The sequence below is a fragment of the Eriocheir sinensis genome, chromosome 10, assembly GCF_024679095.1.
Source record: "Eriocheir sinensis breed Jianghai 21 chromosome 10, ASM2467909v1, whole genome shotgun sequence".
Classification (NCBI taxonomy): Eukaryota; Metazoa; Arthropoda; class Malacostraca; order Decapoda; family Varunidae; genus Eriocheir; species Eriocheir sinensis.
In genome coordinates this window covers 10,174,172-10,194,373 of record NC_066518.1, presented here as the reverse complement: position 1 = coordinate 10,194,373, position 20,202 = coordinate 10,174,172, and the positions used below count along the sequence as shown (strand labels likewise).

The 20,202-nt window shown below is 44.2% G+C and overlaps 1 protein-coding gene across 2 annotated transcripts in view; it reads left to right on the top strand.

The window, feature by feature from the left end:
- The window catches only part of LOC126996579 (calsenilin-like), a 49,078-nt gene that overhangs the window by 22,826 nt on the left and 6,050 nt on the right, over positions 1-20,202 (top strand). The window contains exons 2-5 of one of the 2 annotated variants that reach the window (XM_050857175.1): positions 15,258-15,363; positions 15,789-15,904; positions 16,759-16,909; positions 20,057-20,201. In XM_050857175.1, coding sequence (XP_050713132.1) covers positions 15,258-15,363; positions 15,789-15,904; positions 16,759-16,909; positions 20,057-20,201 — 518 coding nt within the window. The remainder of the gene's footprint in view (positions 1-15,257; positions 15,364-15,788; positions 15,905-16,758; positions 16,910-20,056; position 20,202) is intronic. The other variant, XM_050857176.1, reaches the window with a different exon arrangement.

Sequence of the window (20,202 nt, the reverse complement as noted above, 5' to 3'; positions counted from 1 at the left end):
CAAGTCACCCATCCACTAACTCTCCCCTTACTCTCCCCTTCTCTACACCACCATTCCAGCCACACACATCTCCTCTCCCCACCCCATCCTTTAATCACCCCCTTCCACCTCCTCTTCCACCTCCTCCTCCTCCTCCTTCTCCCCTTGCCAATCCATACACCACCTTCCCACATTTCTCCGCCCCGCATGTATAACCCTCCATCTACCTCACTCTCCTCTCCTCTCTCTCTCTCTCTCTCTCTCTCTCTCTCTCTCTCTCTCTCTCTCTCTCTCTCTCTCTCTCTCTCTCTCTCTCTCTCTCTCTCTCTCTCTCTCTCTCTCTCTCTCTCTCTCTCTCTCTCTCTCTCTCTCTCTCTCTCTCTCTCTCTCTCTCTCTCTCTCTCTCTCTCTTCTTACTCATCCCTTTTCATCCTTCCTTCTATTTCCTACCCTTCCTTCTCTATCTTCTCCTTTTCTTCCCTTCTTATCCATTCCCATATATCCTCTCCTCTTCTTTCCTACCTATCTCTTTTCACCCTCCCTGCTTTTCTTTTCTTTCCTCTCCTTCTCTTCCCTATCCACCTTTCTGTCTCCTCTTTCTCTTTCTCACGCATCCTTCTTCTCCTTCCCCGCTTCTCCTTCCTTCTCCATCCTTCTTTCCCTTCCCGTTTTTCTTTCTTATCTCTCCTCCTATCTTCCTCCCTCTGTTGTTTCTTACCCATTATTCTTCCTCCTGTCACCTCTTCCTTACCTAGTTTCCTTTTCCCTTTTGTGTTTGCTCTCCCTCCTCTTGTAGCCTGACCTTTCCCTTCATACGAGCATTCTAAGAACCGTGAAATGATCTTGTATGTTTTTTTTTTGCTACTTCGATCTCCACGTTGTCTATTCTTTTTTTCATATACTTTTTTTTCTCAAGCCTTCATTCTCATTTCCTTTACCGTCGTCTGCTTCCTCCTCCATCTCCTCCTCCTCCTTCTTCCAGGCTTTGCAACAGAGTCTAGAGAGAATGAATTACTCCCGTACATCATGAGAGAGAGAGAGAGAGAGAGAGAGAGAGAGAGAGAGAGAGAGAGAGAGAGAGAGAGAGAGAGAGAGAGAGAGAGAGAGAGAGAGAGAGAGAGAGAGAGAGAGAGAGTAGTTACACATTTCGCAAGTCAATCATTCACTTAAGTCAGTCAGTCTACCCGCTCACTCACACACGCAGATCAACGGAAAGTGTGAGTAACGAAAAAGAAAAAGTCTCAATCAACTGGACGCGGGAACCCAATTATCTCATCAACACCTTCCCCCCTTACCTTTACCTGCCGTTACCTGGGGCGGAGCAGCGGCCACTCGGAAGAGCCAACGAACCGACTAATCCACTCACCCCCTAACCAATCAACCAGCCCGGAGAAGGGGAGTACCTGGACGCCTAATTAAGCACAGTGAAGTCATTACACACCTGAGATCATTACCCTTGTTCCTCCCTCTTCATTCTCGGCCCCTTCAGCTCTCGTGGTTCCGGTCTCTGTATTCCACCGCTGCTGCACCGACTATAGCTTAGGATGTTGTCTTAAAAGGGGCATAGGAGGCGTATGATCCTTGTTTAGTGGTTGGTGGTAGTGGCTATAGTAGTAGTAGTAGGAGGAGGAGGAGGAGAAGGAGGAGAGGGGAGTTGGAGAGAGAGAAAGAGCAATAAAGAAGGTCCTTGTTTTTAGTTGATTATAGTAGCAGAAATAATAGTAGTTAGAGAGAGAAAGAGCAATGAAGAAAAAGACAAATTAGCAGTTCAAATCGGATCTCTAGCATTGAAATTTCTATGGCGAGGAAGGAATGGAAGAAAGTAAAGGTTGATAGTACGTAGATGCAAAATAGACTGGTTGTGTTTGTGCAAGGCGTCGGGGCAGTTAAGAAAAGGACAGATTAACGCTTGAAACTGGTGGGTCTCTAGCATCGAAATTCGGATGTCAGGGAAGGAACGGAAGGAAGGAGAGGTTGAAAAAAACAGATATAGAATAGACTGGTTGTGTTTCCGTAGCGTACTCAACGTTGGAACAGTTAAGAAAAGGACAGGATAACACTTAAAACTGGACCTCTAATATCGGAAGGAGTAAGGAATGGAAAGAAGGAGAGATTGATAGTAGACGAAAAATAGGCTGGACCTCTACTATCGGAAGGAGTAAGGAATGGAAAGAAGGAGTGATTGATAGTAGACGAAAAATAGGCTGGACCTCTACTATCGGAAGGAGTAAGGAATGGAAAGAAGGAGTGATTGATAGTAGACGAAAAATAGGCTGGACCTCTACTATCGGAAGGAGTAAGGAATGGAAGGAAGGAGAGATTGATAGTAGACGAAAAATAGGCTGGTTCTGATTGCGTAGGGTACTCGTGGTTGGAACGGAGCGTGAAACAGGAACAGGCTGGTGCTTGCTCGGGGGAGGGGGGAACCTGTTGGCGGCGGAACAGTTTGGCGGGGGCGGAACAAAACGCCGAGAGTCATTACTGAGAGGAATGGGATGGAAATGAAGCAATTTATTATCATTGAATTTCCTGTTGTCCCTCTGTTAATGTGTCCAGGCGAGAGAGAGAGAGAGAGAGAGAGAGAGAGAGAGAGAGAGAGAGAGAGAGAGAGAGAGAGAGAGAGAGTAAAAGCGGATATTAATCACAAACAGAATACCAGCACTGCAGCAATCTGGTCCGTGTCAAATTACCCAGGTGTTTTTTTCCGCCATTTAATTACCTGTTCCCGCACACACAAAAGAGACATAAATTACAATGCACCTGAGGAACACAAAACAATCATCACGCCACAAACAGCTCACGTAAAGCTGTCAACCACTTATTTGTGAATACATACGTTTAGACTCGTATGATCGAACGCTTCCTGAAAAAAAAGCATCGTTGACCTGATTAAAAGCAAAAAAGGTATCGAAATGTTCCCCTTTTTCCACCTCCCTGATCTTGTTCCGACCGCTTTTGAAGCCCACAGAGGCGCTACGTCGGCTTGTCATGAGTGTTTTTTTTCCGTTCACGGCGCAGAAGCCTTCCAAAACTACCCCCAGGGTCATAAAACCACCCATGGAAACCCCTACAACTTCTGCGAGAGCCTTTTTGAAATAGATGAGCTAAAGTTTCAAATTGTCATGAGTGTTTTTTCCCGTTCACAGCACAGAAGCCTTCCCAAACTACCACCAGGGTCAAGTAACCACCCATCGAAACCCCTATAACTTCTGCGAGAGCCTTTTTGAACTAAATGAGCTAAGGTTTCAAATTGTCATGAATGTTTTTTTTTCCGTTCACAGCACAGAAGCCTTCCAAAACTACCACCAGGGTCAAGAAACTACCCATCGAAGACCCTATAACTTCTGCGAGAGCCTTTTTGAAATAGATGAGCTAAGGTTTCAAATTGTCATGAGTGGTTTTTTTTTCCGTTCACAGCACAGAAGCCTTCCCAAACTACAACCAGGGTCATAAAACCACCCATGGAATCCCCAACAACTTCTACGAGAGCTTTTTAAAACAGACGAACTAAGGTTTTAAAGAGTCTGATAATATGGGATTCAGTGTCTTCCTCGGCGTGTCTTACCTGGCGTGTAAATCATAATCTCAAGCCTCCCGTGGTCGTAACTCGCTAATGAGACAGGTAAATGGGGCAACACCTGCTGAGTAATTGCCACAGGTAGGCTGGAGGAGGGGGGGTGAGGGGTGCAGGGAGGGCGTCGCAAACCGGAATAGCAGGAGATAAAGGGAAATAACGGATGATTGAATTGCTGAGTGGAAGGAGATGGGCAAAGTTTCCAGATAGAGCAGCAAGATCGTCGCGTGAGAGAGAGAGAGAGAGAGAATCATTATTTTTTTATTATTATTATTATTATTATTATTATTATTATTATTATTAAGAGGAAGGGAGATAAGAAAGGAGGGGAAGGAGGGGAGAGAGGAAAGGAGAGAAGAGGAAGAAGGGGAAGTAAGTGGAGAGAGAGAGAGAGAGAGAGAGAGAGAGAGAGAGAGAGAGGTTCCATTCTTCGTTCCCTTCTTTTCTTTTGAGGCTACGAGAGAGAGAGAGAGAGAGAGAGAGAGAGAGAGAGAGAGAGAGAGAGAGAGAGAGAGAGAGAGAGAGAGAGAGAGAGAGAGAGAGAGAAGGGTTGCGGTGTAATCAATCTTGCGAAGTTCTCACACTCTGCCCATTATTTAGATTCTCCCCACCTCTGCTGTCCTTACCGTGCCTGCGACCCTGCTCCTCTTAGCTTAACCTGACTCCACCTGCATCCTTAACTCTCCCTGTACCCTTGCCTCTCCTTCTCTTGCTCCCTCTCCCTCTCCCACCTACTGTCATCCTACTTCTTTTAGTTTAACCTGCCTCTCCACTTGCTCCCTTTTCCCTCTCCCATTTACTGTCATCCTTCTTCTCTTAGCTTAGTCTGCCTCTTCACCTGCTCCCTTTGCTCTCCTTATCCCCTTAAATCTCTTTCTCACACTTCCTTTCACATCTATCCTACTCCTGTTCCCTTTACTCTCCCTATCCCCTCACCTCTCCTGTCGTCTCCTGTCTCTTCATCTAGTGACTAGTCTAATGCACATGGATGGCAATGGTGGTGGGTAATGAAAGAATGGCCGCCTCTTACGTTCTCATTCCCCAACTCCCCTCAAAAGGCTCCTGCGTGCTGCATCCCATCGTAACTCTTCCCCTCAGAGCACCCCTCCCCTCCTCATCATCCCCCGGCCTCCCCTCCCTCCTTTCACCTCCTGCACCGTCTAGTCTAGTCGTGCCCATTTAAAGACCAGTATCCGGAACCTGATTTAAAACATAAAAGGTATCTCTAAATGCAGTGGTGGGCACGGTTCCGCTAACCGCTAATTAGCGAAGCTAACGTTTTCGTTAGCTGACTAGCGTTTTCGATTGCTTTGGAAACAGTTAGCAGACCAATTAGCTTCCGCTAAATGTTGTTCCTCCTCCGCTAACTTTAAGACCACTAAAAAAATCATACAGGTTTGTTCTTGTTCGTTGTGGGCAGACACAGCACCAGTTGAGCCACATGGCGCAATACAGGGCTTCCACTTTTGGGTAAATTACGCCTTAAAGCAGGGTGATTGAACAATTATTAGGGAAACTGTTTGGTATCTTAGGGTAGTGCATCTTCCATTTCCAATTCTTTGAACTCGGAACTTTGAATTCGATATTTTTACCCTGGCAAGAAATAAACTTTAAATAATAAAAATAAAAGCGTCAGTTATGGAAAAAAGTAAAAAATGCGTACATTTGCGGAAAATCTTGGGTAAAATATACGGATTTAGAATAAACTGGAGGCTTCTTTCTCTTCTCTTCCTGTTGTTGCTTGTTGGGCTCTTTGTTCAGTTCAGCTGCGACGTTGTCACCGTGTAGTCGCGTTCATTATTGTCGCCTTGTGTATCGTTATCAACGTCATGGAAGGTGACCCGAGTGAGGACGTTTTTTACGATTATTACTTAATTTACTCGAGTCATTAGTATTTACATTAGATTTTGTCTTTCAGCACTGTTATTGCAAGTTCATATATAAGGCATAGATAAATGTATGCTGAATTTAATTTGTTTATTTGTGTACACCTTTATCATCATCTGATTTTGGCATGCTATACCTTTCTGAAAAGCTCTATGTCTAAGCTACAACATGTTGAAATTTCATGTCACTAGGTCTGTTTTTAATGTTTTTTGAGCCAAAATACTAAACCGAAGCTAAATCCTTATAAAAAAGCTAGGGGTTAGTGTTAGTTTCCACTAATTTCTTTATCAGTTTAGCGGTTTAGCGTAAGTGAAGCTAACTTTTTACCTACTGGATTACCGGTTAGCGAAGCAAACTTTTCGGTTAGCGGTGCCCACCACTGTCTAAAATTCTAAATGTTCCTCTTTCCACCTCGCTGATTTCTCTCTCTCAACCTTTCACCTTTCCTCGTCTCATCGCTCGCCGCCCTTTCCCCGAACTGCGCCACCCATGTATGTTCATTTAAAAGACCAGCATCCCTAACCTGATTTAAAACAAGAAAGGTATCTCTAAATGTACCTCTTTCCACTTCGCTGAACTCTCTTTCTACTTTCCACTTCGCTTCGTCGCTTTTCCCTCGAACTCACTCACTCTCCTCTAATTTTCACCTCGTCCTATCCCTCGCTGCTCTTCCCTCCAATTCCGCGCCACTCACTCACTCTCTGTCCATTAATTTATCCATGTCTATTCAATTTGCATTATAGATACATTCCACATCCATCACGCGTCCATATTTTTCCCTACCCTCCACTCTCCGCCTCTCAGTACCTGCTCCTCCGCCTCCCTCACCACCTGCTCCTCCGCCCCTTCCCTCACCACCTGTATCATTGGACGTACACGAATCGAGAATTAAATTTAACCCTCATCAAAACGCTTCATTCCGGCAAAACAAAAAAAAGAAGCTACGTGTAATCACTCCTAATTAATACCTTGTCTGCAACACCTGCCATCCGCATATCACTTACCTGTGCAATCCCCGTCACGTAGGTTATGCAAAGGTTAATTGAGTTTGATTACCTTTGTTCGCACGCCAGCCCCCGGAAAAGCGCCATTTACCTGTTGGTGGGGATGAGCTGGATTTTTTCGGACTTGTGGGGTGAATGGCAGCCGTGACGGGAAGGGAAACAGACAGAGAAAGGGATGTAGTGTGAGGGAAAGGACAGTAAGTGGTAGCAGCGTTACCATATTATCGTACTCAAAACATCGCATTTATCAGTTCCAGGGCCCAAAACTCCCCTACCCACACATATAACGAGATTCCAGTTAAAGTTATCGTTAAAAGCGTTACTTATTGGTGTTTGTTTGCGATAGCTGTGAGTCAGAAACCGGAAAATACAATGTGCTGAGTGGCTGAGTACGATAGTTTGGTAACGCTGAGTGGTAGGGAGAAAGATGGACAGAGCAAAGGCTGTAGGATGAAGAAACGAAGTCGAGAATTCACCATGGAGAGTAAGGGAAGGGAGAAAAATGAGCAGAGGAAGAGATATAGAGTAATGAAACGAACTCGAACGCTCATAGGCAGTAAAGGGAAAGGGAGAAAGATGGACAAAGGAAAAGTTGCTGAGTAAAGGAAGGAACTCGAGCGCTCACGGACAGTAAAGGAAAAGAAGAAGGAAGGAAAGAGGAAGGACTGTTGAATGAAAGAACAACCTCGGGAGCTCATGGCCAATAAGAGGAAGGGAGAAAGATAGACAGAGGAAGGACTGCAGAGTGAAGGAATGGACAGTAAGGGCAGTGAGGGGTAGGGAGAGGGAGAGGAAGGACTGTTGTGAGGGAGAGCAAAGGTTAGGAATGTAATAACGCTGAGGTGGCTGCGAGCCTTTAAGGAGGAAAGGACTTAGACTCGATGGTTCACTGAAAACAAAGGGTAAAGAGGGAGATGGACACATGAAGGCGCGTCGTGAGGGAAAGAACATCCAGGTTTGAAATGCAATAATAGCGGCTGTGGGTCTTGAAGTCTAGGAACTGAGTCGATGGTTCCCGGCAGATCGAGGCGCCTTGACGTGCGATGCGGAGATTCTTTGGAGGTTGAAATTAAGGGAGTGCGAGACGCGGATCAGTGGACCGTGAAGTCTCTGCTCTTCTTTCTTCTTAGTTCTTCTTCTTTCGGCTCTCTTTTATTTTCTTTTTCTCACTTTCCTCCTCCTCCTCCTCCTCCTCCTGAACGCAGTGGGATTCTGGTTTACATAATTATTACAAAGATATCAAAGTACTTCAGAAAGTACAGCGATGAGCTACGAAAACTATACCATCGTTGAGGGCACAGTCGTATTAAAAACGACTGAAACGATTTAGCTCTTTACACTGAAAAAGAGATGACTGCGAGGAGGTATGATATGTCTTTCAGTACTTGAATGTTTTTAGTAACGTCGATTACTCTGTGTATTTTGAGTTTCAAAGTAACCCGAGAACTAGCCATAAGTCTATCCTTTTAAGCGAGGCGTTGCAGCCCTGAATTCAGCAGGTGTTTTAATTTTTCTCAAACCAACTCATCCGCCAGTGGAACAACCTTCCTGTAGAAGTAGTTAATCGAAAAAAAATATGTTTTAATCTTCGTTGCAACGGAAAATCAATTGAACATACCGCAAGTAGGAATAGCAAACACTATCCTGGTTCGCAAGATCATTGAAGTGCCTAACGAACTGATACCGTCACAGAGCCGGCAGCCTCCTTATAGGCTAACAGGTTTTCTGTTCCTTGCCATTTCATGTTTCCATGTTTCCTACCAATACCTGTTGCTCCCGGGAGGCCGAGGGAGGGACAAACAGAACGTGACTTGTGAGGGGACCAGAAGAGGCGCCAGGCGAGGAGGGAGAGAGGGAAAGTAGACAAGAAAGAAGAGGCGTTGGGGGAAGAGGAGGAGAAAGAAGAGGAGGGAGTTGGAAAGAGATGGAGCTGGAGGTGAAGGGAGGGAGACAGAATAAGGGCGACACTTAAAATTATGGAAGTTTATGCAAACGCCTTCACGCCAAGTACCATTCCCCTCCCCTCGCCGCGCCTCTCACGCCTCCCTCGACGCGCCACGTTTTGAATTTTTTAGCCTTCATCAAAAGATAAAAGGATCATATTTTTCTTTAATTTTTTTCATGTTAATGCATCGTTTTCATGCATTTTTAACCCTTCCCCTCCAGTTTGAAATGCATTTAAGCAGGTGTGGCCGTACATTATTATTTTTAGGAAGGAGCAAATAGTGGGGAAAGAAAAGTTGATGTTTTTTTTTTTTTTTTTTTTTTTTTTTTTTTTACGATGCTAAGGTTCTCATTCTTTTGACCTTGCATTATATGGGTAAATTCTTGGGTATACATTTGTTCTATTTCAGTTTCAACTTTTACCCCTTGACCACGAATTTCCTACAAGAAGACATCACCAAGTTACAGGAATGGAACAAAAAGTGGCTGCTACAATTCAATGAGGAAAAATGTGAAGTCCTGCACCTTGAGAGAGGATATCCAGCACCCCAATACCACATGGGAAACACTCCACTATCCACCACAGAGGCAGAGAAAGACCTGGGAGTATATGTCACCAGGCTACCAGTGAAACCCAAATCCGTGCCAAACGCAGCGGACGGGTTAATAAGCTAATTCCATACACACTCCAGTAGCAGAATCCGTCTTCAATTCAAGTATACGCACATGCAGTGTTTTGATAATAGATTTTACGTATTCTCATTCTAATTCATGTCATTTTTATCAGCAATATTCGTTCATATAAATGCAACACCGACTGAAATCGAATAAATATCCAGTGACCATTTCAAGTCAAAGATGAACGTTCCCTCTTCGCGTACGCACTAAAAACATATCCCCGCGTCACGACTACTAAAGTACACAGTAGCCACGATGCATAATTCAACTGGGGTGGCGGCGTGTCTTATCCGAGTAGCCGCCCCCTCCCACCCTCACCTCCCCGCCACGTCCAGTCCAGTTCGTCTCCTGTTCCTGATAGCAGAGGAAGGAACGTCTCATTGGTAAGTGCAGGAGGCCATCCGTCGGCCGCTTATCTCCCTCGGCGATAAGAGAGAACACAACGCGGCCAGCCAGAATAAAGGACGCGACTTGACCTCCTACCCTCGAGCGGATGCAGGAAAGAAAACGGCGGCCATTGAGATAGACGAGAGGGAAGAGACGTGATAATGGAAGGAGAGAAGAGGAGAGATAATGGAGAGAAACGAGGCAGAAGAGGAAAAACATGGAAAAAAGGAAATAAAAGTCAGCCTGAAATGTAAACTGACGCTGTAGAGACGAGAGAGACGAAGAGACGTGTTAATGGAAGGAAAGAAAGGGAGAAAAGACAAGGAACATAAATGAGACGAAAGATCAGAAAACATGCAAAAAAACGGGCAAAAATTCACTTGGAAATGTAATCCGACACCGTATAGAGACGAGGGGGAAGAGACGGGACAATGAAAGGAAAGAAGGGAGAAGATAAAGGACATAAACGAGATAGAAAAGCAAAAAAAACATGCAAAAAGGAAAATAAAAGACAGTTTGCAATGTATACCGATACCGTAGGGCCGAAAAAGGAAAAAAAAAAGGAAAATGGAAAAAAAGGAAAATGAAAAAAAGGAAAAATTAAAAAAAGGAAAAATAAAAAAAAAAGATAATGAAAAAAAGAAAAAGGAAAAAAAGGAAAATGAAAAAAAGGGAGGAAAGAAAGGAAAAGGAAATAAAAGGAAAAAGGAAAAAAAAAACGTTAAAAAGAGAGAATGAAAAAGTAAGGTAAAAAAGGAAGAAATGGACAATAAAAACAGTGAAATGTAAACCGACGCCGTAGAACCGAAAAGGCGACTCTGAGGGCGAGGTGAAGGATGGTGTGGGCGGCGGAGGGTCGCTGGAAAGCCTTACGAGGGGTGAGTCATTAAGGCTTTTTTCTCCGCGGCTCTTCCGGGCACCGTAAATCCCCTAATCCTGCCTTGCTCATTACCCCGGGGCGCGGCGGGCTCCGAGGGGCCTTAGCGGGGGCTGTTTATCACGTGACCTGACGCAAGTCCTCCTCCGCTCCCGCCCTCTCTCCCTCCCGCCTCCCTCCTTCGTCCTTCTCCCTGTCACGTTACTCTCTCGTTCTCGTTCTTGTTCTCGTTTTCCTTCTCGTTATCTCTCTCTCTCTCTCTCTCTCTCTCTCTCTCTCTCTCTCTCTCTCTCTCGTTAATTAGGGCACAAAAGATCGAACGTTGATGATTATATAACTTTTTCTTCTCATAATTTCATATAATTTCATGGCCTTAGCATTTTTTTTACATAACATTCCACATTGGTACTATATATTTTACGTTCATATGTGTGTGTGTGTGTGTGTGTGTGTGTGTGTGTGTGTGTGTGTGTGTATAATAATTCCACCTCTAATTCATTATGTCAAGACCATCGATCATCTGCGACGTATAGCATTAAGACAGTTTTTCTTTGGTAACTACTGAGTAATCTTCTGTGGCTTAAGAAGACTTTTATTTTAACTGTGTTTAATTAAGAGCGGACATACGTGTGGTGGTGAGCCATTGAGCATTCTTCATTATTACCATCATTACAGTAATTAGTTTCCAGCAAATTTTCAAACCTTAATTGTCCTCATAAGCTCATGTGTGTGTGTGTGTGTGTGTGTGTGTGTGTGTGTGTGTGTGACAAGGAAAGGCGCACGCACATTATGCTAAACACGAAACTAAACACCACATACTTTTTTCCTCTTCATTTACATTACTGCGTTGTTGCCCTTTTTATTGCCGCTGCACTTTCCACTCTTGTCTCCCTTTATGTCAAGACGCTGCCTCTTTTATCTTTGTATATATAAGGGAGGCCCCGGGCTGAGTTCCCCCTTCACTCCTCACCCATCCCTCCCTCCTTCTGTCCCTCCTTCCCTCCCTCGCACTCTCTTCCATTCCCCTCCGCCACCTACCTCCGCGGCGGACTGACTTATCGGCGCTCTCACCCAGCCGAAAGAGGAAGGGAGGAAAGAAGGAAAATAGAGCGGCGAGAGAGAGAGAGGGAGGGAAGGGGGAGATAGAATTGCTTGTGTGTGTGTGTGTGTGTGTGTAATGAACTGGAGTGGAAAAGAGAAGTAAGATAGACGGGGGATGTAATATCATGACTCTCTCTCTCTCTCTCTCTCTCTCTCTCTCTCTCTCTCTCTCTCTCTCTCTCTCTCAAACACACACACACACACACACACACACAGTAAAGGGAAGCCTCAAGCGTGCCTGCCCGTCGCTGTGACCTTCTGTCTCTCACTCCTGTTGTTGCGTAGTTTAACGAGGTGTTGGGAAATCAGTGATGAACATTCCGGTGCATACATCGTCCGTCCTGAATAATGCTGAATATACACTAATGCAGTAAAATTTGCATTATAAAATAGAGGAATATACACTTACTTTTTTGGCGTTGTGGTGGAGTTAGTGTTTAGCCTATTATCCTGTGTACTTATTCAGGCAGCAGAGCGCACCCTATAGCGTGACCGGGCTCTGCTGTGGCAAGTAGCGGCCATGTTATGATACATGGCTGACCTCGCTGTGTTAGTCCCTTCAATGGTTTTAGAGGAAGCTGTGTTTGTTTTATTATCTTGTTAATTAACCAGGACCTCACATTACGTACCTTGCGATACGTAGTAAACTATCAAGTGTGTCATTCACCGTGGGTAGGTATACCTGTTTATTTATTCTCTGTTACACACAAATACCTACATATTATCTTTTACACTAGCTATAACACAATTCCTACACCCTTTCCTCGCTGGCTGCGGTGTCCATCACTGCACATCCGGAGGGCGGGAAGGCCGTTAAGTTCGTCGTGAGGGCGTCCCGCTTGCCGGGAATAATGCAGCAGCGGCTCGCGCGGCGGAGGGCGGGCAAGGGGCGGGGCGTTTGCCCGTGGCCTGATTTGTTACCCGTTACAAGTTTGTGATTGTGTTTGTAGGTGTTTTACTTGATTCCTTTTTTTTAGGGGGGGGGAGGGGTTGTAATTACGTGCGTGCTTTCCAGACTGATTCGGGGATTTCAGAGGCGTTTTGTGTCTTAAAATTTTTCCACTATTCCACTTTGTCTGTTTTCGACATTTCTTTCTAAATTAGCTATTAGAACAATGCAGTTATTCCACATCCCAGTTCATGCATACATACATACATACAAACAGACAAACAGACGCAAATACATAAAGTTCAAGCAGTAATAGCGTTATCTTGATACCCGTTCAGTCTTGCCTCCCCCTTTGACCCTCCGTTTTTCCCCCAACCCTTTTCTACTCCATCCTTCTGTCCTCCGTCCTCCTCCCCCTCCAGTGGCCACCAACCCATCATCAGCAACGCGTGATAAAAGGCCAATAAGAGAACTGTCGTGATAAAAGGAGACGGAAGGCGACGAGGAATGGGAGGTGCCAGTTCGAGGGGCTGTAATCTGTATTGCATCTCCTCCGTCAGCCAGTGTGTCTTCAACCCCCTCACACCCCTACCCCAACAGTATTTCCTTCGTCACTGTACGCCGCGACTCCCAGGATGCATAATTAGCGTCCGGCTCGGTGGTGGGTGTTGCGGATGGCAGGGCAGGAATGAGGGAATGAAGGGCGGACGGTGTGATGGCGGTGAGGAAGAGGGTGGTGTGGGAGGGTAGTGTGGAAAGAGGGTAGTGTTGAGGGCTGCTGCGTAGGTGACAGGCCAGACCTCGTGCAATAACAATGAAGAAATACAATAAGGCGTAATTATGAAGGGGAGGAGGAAAATTGAAATAGGAAACGATGGGGATAAGGGAGAAAAATTAGGAGTAAAAATCCATGCGCATTTAAAAACGGTTTGGGGTGAAGGGTGTATGCAGGGTGGTGGTAAATTGGATGCCATCTGCCTTGTGTGTGTTTGTGTGTGTTTTTTCGTTTGTTTTTTGTATCATTGTTAAAGAATCACTTAAAGTTCAGGTCTGGGTTTACTAATTAGCGACTTTAAACGCCTCTCCTACACGAACATATTGTAATAAGTATAAATAAGCAATACGTTGAGTTATTTCCTCTTTTTTTATGCAGCTGCTCATAAACATAATAGACGGAAAACATAACAACAGCATTTATAGGTGAAAGAATACATCAAACTATTACAAAAGGAGCTCATTTTAGTGGATCGTTAAAAATCCCCCTAAAAACATCGCCATATTTTTCTACCTATTTTTCTGAGGAGTGTCATTCCACGTGTCGTCATTAGAGGCGGTGTCATCCTGAATTAGAGTCATTAGGACGAAGAAATTAGTATGAGAGAAAAAAAATAATGGGAGGTCAAGGTGTCGGGGTCGCGGCCCACCCGCGGGTGAAGGGCAACGTTGCCAGATTGTCGTACTCAGTTTCTCATATTTCCCGATTTCCAACCCCAAAACTGTCTCCTGTGCCCCAATAACTGGCTTTTTATGTTGTTATCGTTGAAATGGTTAATTATTCTTGTTTCCTGGTGAAATTTAAAGGGTGAGAAGCCGGGATATGTGATGCTCCGAGTACGATAATCTGGCAACGCGGGTAAAGGAACTGCACTCTAGGCCGCGGTGAGAGCGTCCACACACACGTCTTTGGGCCATATTCGCAACCCTTTCGGCGCCCAAGTACACATATTTGACAAGGCTTTCGTAGGTGTTTTGTGCATTTCCAGGGGTAGTTTAGTAGCCCTAGTGGTAGTGTGATCCTTCTTCTGTACCATGGATAAGACAGGCAAAGACAAGGAGGGTAGCTGAAACAGATACCCAGACCCAGATACAGAAAGTAGATACCCAGTAGGCGGGGTCACTTTTATCTGTGCTGTTATGATCATTCCTCTGTTTGTTCGTCTTCTGGGTCCCGACAATGTGAAAAAACGCTCATGAGGACCCGATTAATCTCCTCTACGACCTTTGGAAGTAGTTGATGCGAGGCGGAAGCGTCTGAGAACACCAACCTCACATTTGCTACTGATATTATCTTGTGGTGTGTCGCCTTGAAGGAATCCGTCTATCCCCATGAGACACTTCTACACCACTCTACTGTTGACCTCAAATACGATGCCACTCCTCCCTTTTTGCTTCACTTTTCTCCCTTTTCTCCGCGCACCCTCATCATTCATTTTATTTGGTTCCTTTTCCTCTATTTTCTCTCCCTCTTGTCCCCCTTTCCTCCTTCCTTTTTTTTTCTCTGCCTTTACCCTCATCTACAGTCTCTTCTCTTATTTTTATTTACACCTACACCTACGTCCATAAGTAGTTTCCTATCCATGCATAACACCCCCATACACCCCCACACCCCGATACCCATTGTTAACTTTTATTGTTGTCGTAAGAACGAGTCAACCTTTATCCTTCCCTCCTCAGCATGTTTTTTCATTTGTCAGTAGTTCCTGAACGATGGAAAGGAGGCACGTGCTTAGTACATTCAAAGGTCTGAAAAAATATTCTGTATGGCGCGGAGGGATTAGAACAACATATGGTAAACATCCTCGATTGTGCAGGCAACTGTGTGTGTGTGTGTGTGTGTGTGTGTGTGTGTGTGTGTGTGTGTGTGTGTGTGTGTGTGTGTGTGGTGGGGGGAGGGGGAGATCACCATCACAATATGAAACATACAATATTCTACACCGAACATTGGTACTTTTTTGTAAAACTCTAAGGGAGCGCCCTCTCTTATTTCACTGTTCCGCACTCAACTAGTACACAAACACACACACACACACTGTGACACAAACACACACACACACACATTAAATGTATAGAAAAATTATGTTAAGTATATAAAGATCGATTTTTTTCCTATATTATTACTTTCATTCGCAGCTGACAATCATTTTCTCTTCCTTGCAGACCAGGAGTATGAGGACTTCGAGCTGACCCCGCTCAGGTACCGGCCCGAGGGTCTGGACCAGCTGAGCGAGGCCACGCGGTTCTCGAAGGAGGAGCTGCAGTTCATGTGAGTGCAAAGAAGAAACTTGTACGATTTTGCAAACCTCAGATTATACTGATTATGCCTCAAAATCAACGCTGTATTTATCTCATTCAGTGTTTTGTAATTACATTACTTATGTCAGTCATCAGAGCAGTATAATTCACTCACTCTGTTTATTCAATTATTATTATTCAATTATTATTATTATTATTATTATTATTATTATTATTATTATTATTTAGTAGTAGTAGTAGTAGTAGTAGTAGCAATAGTAGCAGTAGTAGTAGTGGTGGTGGTGGTGGTGGTGGTGGTAGCAGCAGTAGCTACTAGTGGTAGTAGTAATGGTGGTGCAAATACGTATGATGACATTTTCCCTTCGGTATAGTTAGTGACACTCGTCCATATATCACTGCGAGTGTCGTGAAGGATGAACGCCAGGCCTCCCGCAGGTACCGAGGCTTCAAGCAGGAGTGTCCCACGGGCGTCATCTCCGAGGAAACCTTCAAGCAGATCTACGGCAAGTTCTTCCCCGTCGGAGGACAACCCGAGGATGGCACCGGAAGAAGTAAGTTAAGAGACAAAGGGTATTATTTTTAACCTCACAGCGGGATCGTAAGCCTTGCAGCCTGCTCAACACTGGGCATGTCGTCATCTAATGCTGGGACGCAAACACGTAGGCTACATTCAAAACTGAAGATACAATAATAGGTCTCGATCTGCCATTTAGCTTCATCAGTGTGTGGCGGGTGAGGGGGGATCGGGGTGCGCAATCTCGACTTCATTGAAAACTACGGAGAGCTTAATACTTGTAACATTAAGAGATATAAATAAATGCTCAATAAAGAAACTTACTCAGCTCTACCTGAGCAGAGACGAAAATACCCCTGCTTAAACCCTGCGGAGGGAAAGTCCCCTTAGGACAGAGCCATCCTGTTCAACAGGAAATTGTTGTCCGGACCCAAATCACCCTTGCCACATTTGGGAGGGCGGACCCCAAACCCGCGTGGCCCCAGGGGTCGAGTTCTGGTTCGGTCACGGCGCCCAGCCTCACCTCACCTCGCCTCGCCTCGCCAGCCTAGCCTCCAGACAGCTGGCGCCGCGGGTGAGACGGAAAAAAATTAACAAGTTTGAAATCAAGTATCAAAAATCACTTTCATTCTTAATCACTTGTAACTCTTTCAATATCTTCCTGAAATTAAATGTTTTTACAAAACTAAATTCAAGAATATTTCTAGTCTGAAGATTGATGTACAGATTGATATAAATGTGCACGCGGCAGACGTGTGTGTGTGTGTGTTAGAGAGAGAGAGAGAGATCAGACTGAACAAGCAAACATTAGTCACGGGCGTAAGCTGGTCTTGCGTCCCCCAGCCTTCCCCGCCATTAGTAATAACTCCTCGTGTTGTCTCCTGACGCGAGTATGCCCCCCAGACTCGGCCATGTACGCCCACTATGTGTTCGGCACCATGGACCAGGACGGCTCCGGCTCCATCACGTTCGGCGACTTCATCATGGGCCTCTCAGTGCTCCTGAAGGGGACGCTGCAGGAGAGGATCAACTGGATATTCAAGTAAGTTCTCTTCTCGTATCCTCATTAAACATTTATCTTTGAATTACTCGTTATCTTACAGTCTAACAATTCTCTCTCTCTCTCTCTCTCTCTCTCTCTCTCTCTCTCTCTCTCTCTCTCTCTCTCTCTCTCTCTCTCTCTCTTAATTGGTGTATTATTGTTCGCTGCTCCCTCGTTAGGGATACTGTCGTTTATTAACACAAACGAATATTTAAATCCAAAAATATCTGTTGAATATTTTATTTTTGTTGTGCTTTTAAACTATTCAGACTGCCCACAATAGAAATCCAGAAAACTAAAAGCAAATTATTTTCACCATTCACATGAGTCAGGTACTCACTGCGTACGAGTGGAACCTTTAGCCACTTAATTTCTCACTTCTCGCCAAGGACACTGTCAACAACATCCTGCCACAAGACTCCTGCCCTGTTATTCACTATTGATTGTTGGAAAGGTGACATTAGCTCTCGTGCTCATCGTATTTTCATATAATGGTAAAAGTTTCCGTAACAAATTTTTTTTTTCTCTCTCAAATATAACGATGTTTCTCACGAGCACTTCAGATTGAAGCTCGATACAATCCAAAATGCTTTGAGTTCGCGCTTCACACCATGACGAGCCTTCACTACCTGAGGTCCCCTTTCCACCGTAAGCTTTCAGGATGGACGGACGCGACCAAGGACACGACCTTGCAAGTCTCCCAAATCACCGCTCCATAGGTCGCACCTGTGTGCTAGTTCCCCGATAGAAATGCCTCACTCCGCGCACAGTTAATCAGCTAAGTCTTACACTTGATTAATCATTTGACGGCAATTTTTGTTTAACTAATCATTGTGAGTATATAGTCAGCTCCTGAGTCTTGTCTAAAACCAAACCACAATGTGATCAACGCAGAAAGTGCAAGTTTTCCCAGGTGGCTCAGATGACTCCTGCTGGCTGTTTACATGAGGTAGGCTGGTTACTGCTGTGGTGCGCTCTTGTCATTACAACAGCCCACCTTGCAACGTAATGGAAATCTACTGAAAAACTAAAAGTATGGTTACCGAGGCTCACCCAAGATTGATCATGGTTCATTCATAAAGGGATGAAATAAGTTTAAAATGCAGATCCCAATATTTGATTATGCCGCCTTATTAAACAAATAGTCCAATATCCATTATAAATTTATATCCCAGCAGCACCCCGTATCATTACACTGTAGGGCATGCATGGGCTTCTCCTAAATGTATCAATTTGTTCCTGTTGTTAATCGTTTCCATTCGTAATGTAAAAATTCCATAAACTTCAAAATTTTATCACACCATCTGGCGAACGGCCTCCCCGCGGGCCATATTCCCGTCGACCGATGTTTTCCTTCCTAGCAGTGATGCCAGATCGAAACCTTCTGTGAAACACTCTTATCTGGTAACACTGCGATCTAGAGCTTTCGGTTAATTTTATGAATTAAAATACAAGCCACGTATTTTCGTCAGACTGTGTTATTTTCAGCAAAGCAGCCTGATCGTTCCATAATCTTTAAAATAACTGGGCTACATGAAGTCACATTCGTTGACTTCAGTGCTGTCTGTAGTCACATATGGCCCTCTGCTTATAAGCAATATAATAACAGTAGCTGCCTAGGAATAACTTCTTGCACTCTATATGTAAGCGTTTGTGGCTAGAATCCTTAATAATAGGCTAAAAGCATGCGAAATATACTACAGTGGGTTGGCAGCTTAAAAAGCTCGCCCTTGAACCTATGTTGTAAACATCCTGTGCACAAGAAATCTGAGTAACTTCCCTATATAATATAAACCTTCCTGCCCAGCACAGGAGATGATTATTATCGATGTAGTACTTACCTCATGTACGAAATATGGATGAGAAAACAGTCGACTTAACGAGGTGATGGTCCACGGACCACGGTTCAGCTGACGATTGTTAGAACAAGCGGTGCTGCCACTTCCTCTATGTGAAAAGCGTATAGCTAGAGCAAATGAATATTTCGCAGTTCTTCCACTTATGAATAAACAAAGTGAAATTCTTATTCTGATAACATAATTCTCGCTCATACGTTTCACTTTATGGAACATACTTTACGCTGTCAATAAACGTGACATCCTGCAGGATAACATCATCCTATTTATTCACTTCTACACTAAAGTCTTATAAACTTGTTTGTATCTTTTAATTTTTTCCTCATATTTGGGTCAAGGTGGACTGAAATTCACATATTTTACGCCAATGAGAATTTACTAGCACTTCATTATGCATAAATGACGATATAATCCCTAATTATGTCCCAAGGGAAAGGTTCAAGGGAGGTCTGGAGGTACCTTGGAATTGCTAAGTTTTCCTTTGAGGATGATGTTGGGAGACCAGCATACGGCCGCTAGGGTCTTATTATGTCAGTTATTTCCTAGTCGTCACTTTTTGGCAGTCATCTTTCCAATATGCATATCCTGACCATTGCTATTTTTTTATTATAATTCCTTTTATGTCTCCTACTTTTGTCTGTTCCCTTACTCCAAAGGATATCTGGTATTCCCACCAAACAGAAACCTAATGTCAGAAGCATTTCCTCCCCAGCAGGTCCAGAGGCTGTACAGGAGCAGCAGGATAGGAGGAAACTGAAATAGGGCAATCAAGCAATAAACATGCACATAGCCTAGCATCTTGCAGGTTGTGAGAATGGCTGAACTGCATCAAAATTGGTGGGATATCTTCAAAAAGTTATATTTAATCATGCTGTTTATATTTTAAAAGAGGATATGTTAAGTCAATCTACAGATGTGAAGAGCAAATTTTATTAAAGTAACTGCCTTGTAGGTTAGAATCAGCCTAAAATATAACTACTATGCTTGAGAGGTGCATGTGAACATATTCTAAATAGATTTTTTATTACAGCAAATATATGTCAAACAAGTGTACTGACTGCACCTCTCTTTGGCTCTGAGGTGTCTTTATCTGTACATTCTTTGCCACTTCTACGTAGGGTTAATGTTTCTGACACATCTCTTCCACCCATCCAAGTGCTTTTCAGTATACAACAGCTAACTCGGCACATCTCTTCCACCCAGCCAAGTGCTTTCCAATATACAACAGCTAACTTGGCCTGCTACTTTGGATTCACTTCTTTGCACTGAGTAACCTTCACTTTCCCAACAGCTTGTATGATATAAACAACGATGGGTACATAACAAAGGAGGAGCTGATAGACATTGTTACATCTATTTATGACCTGATGGGTGATCAGACGAGCCCAGCCATTGATGACGGAACACCAATAGACCACGTGGAACGGATTTTTGAGG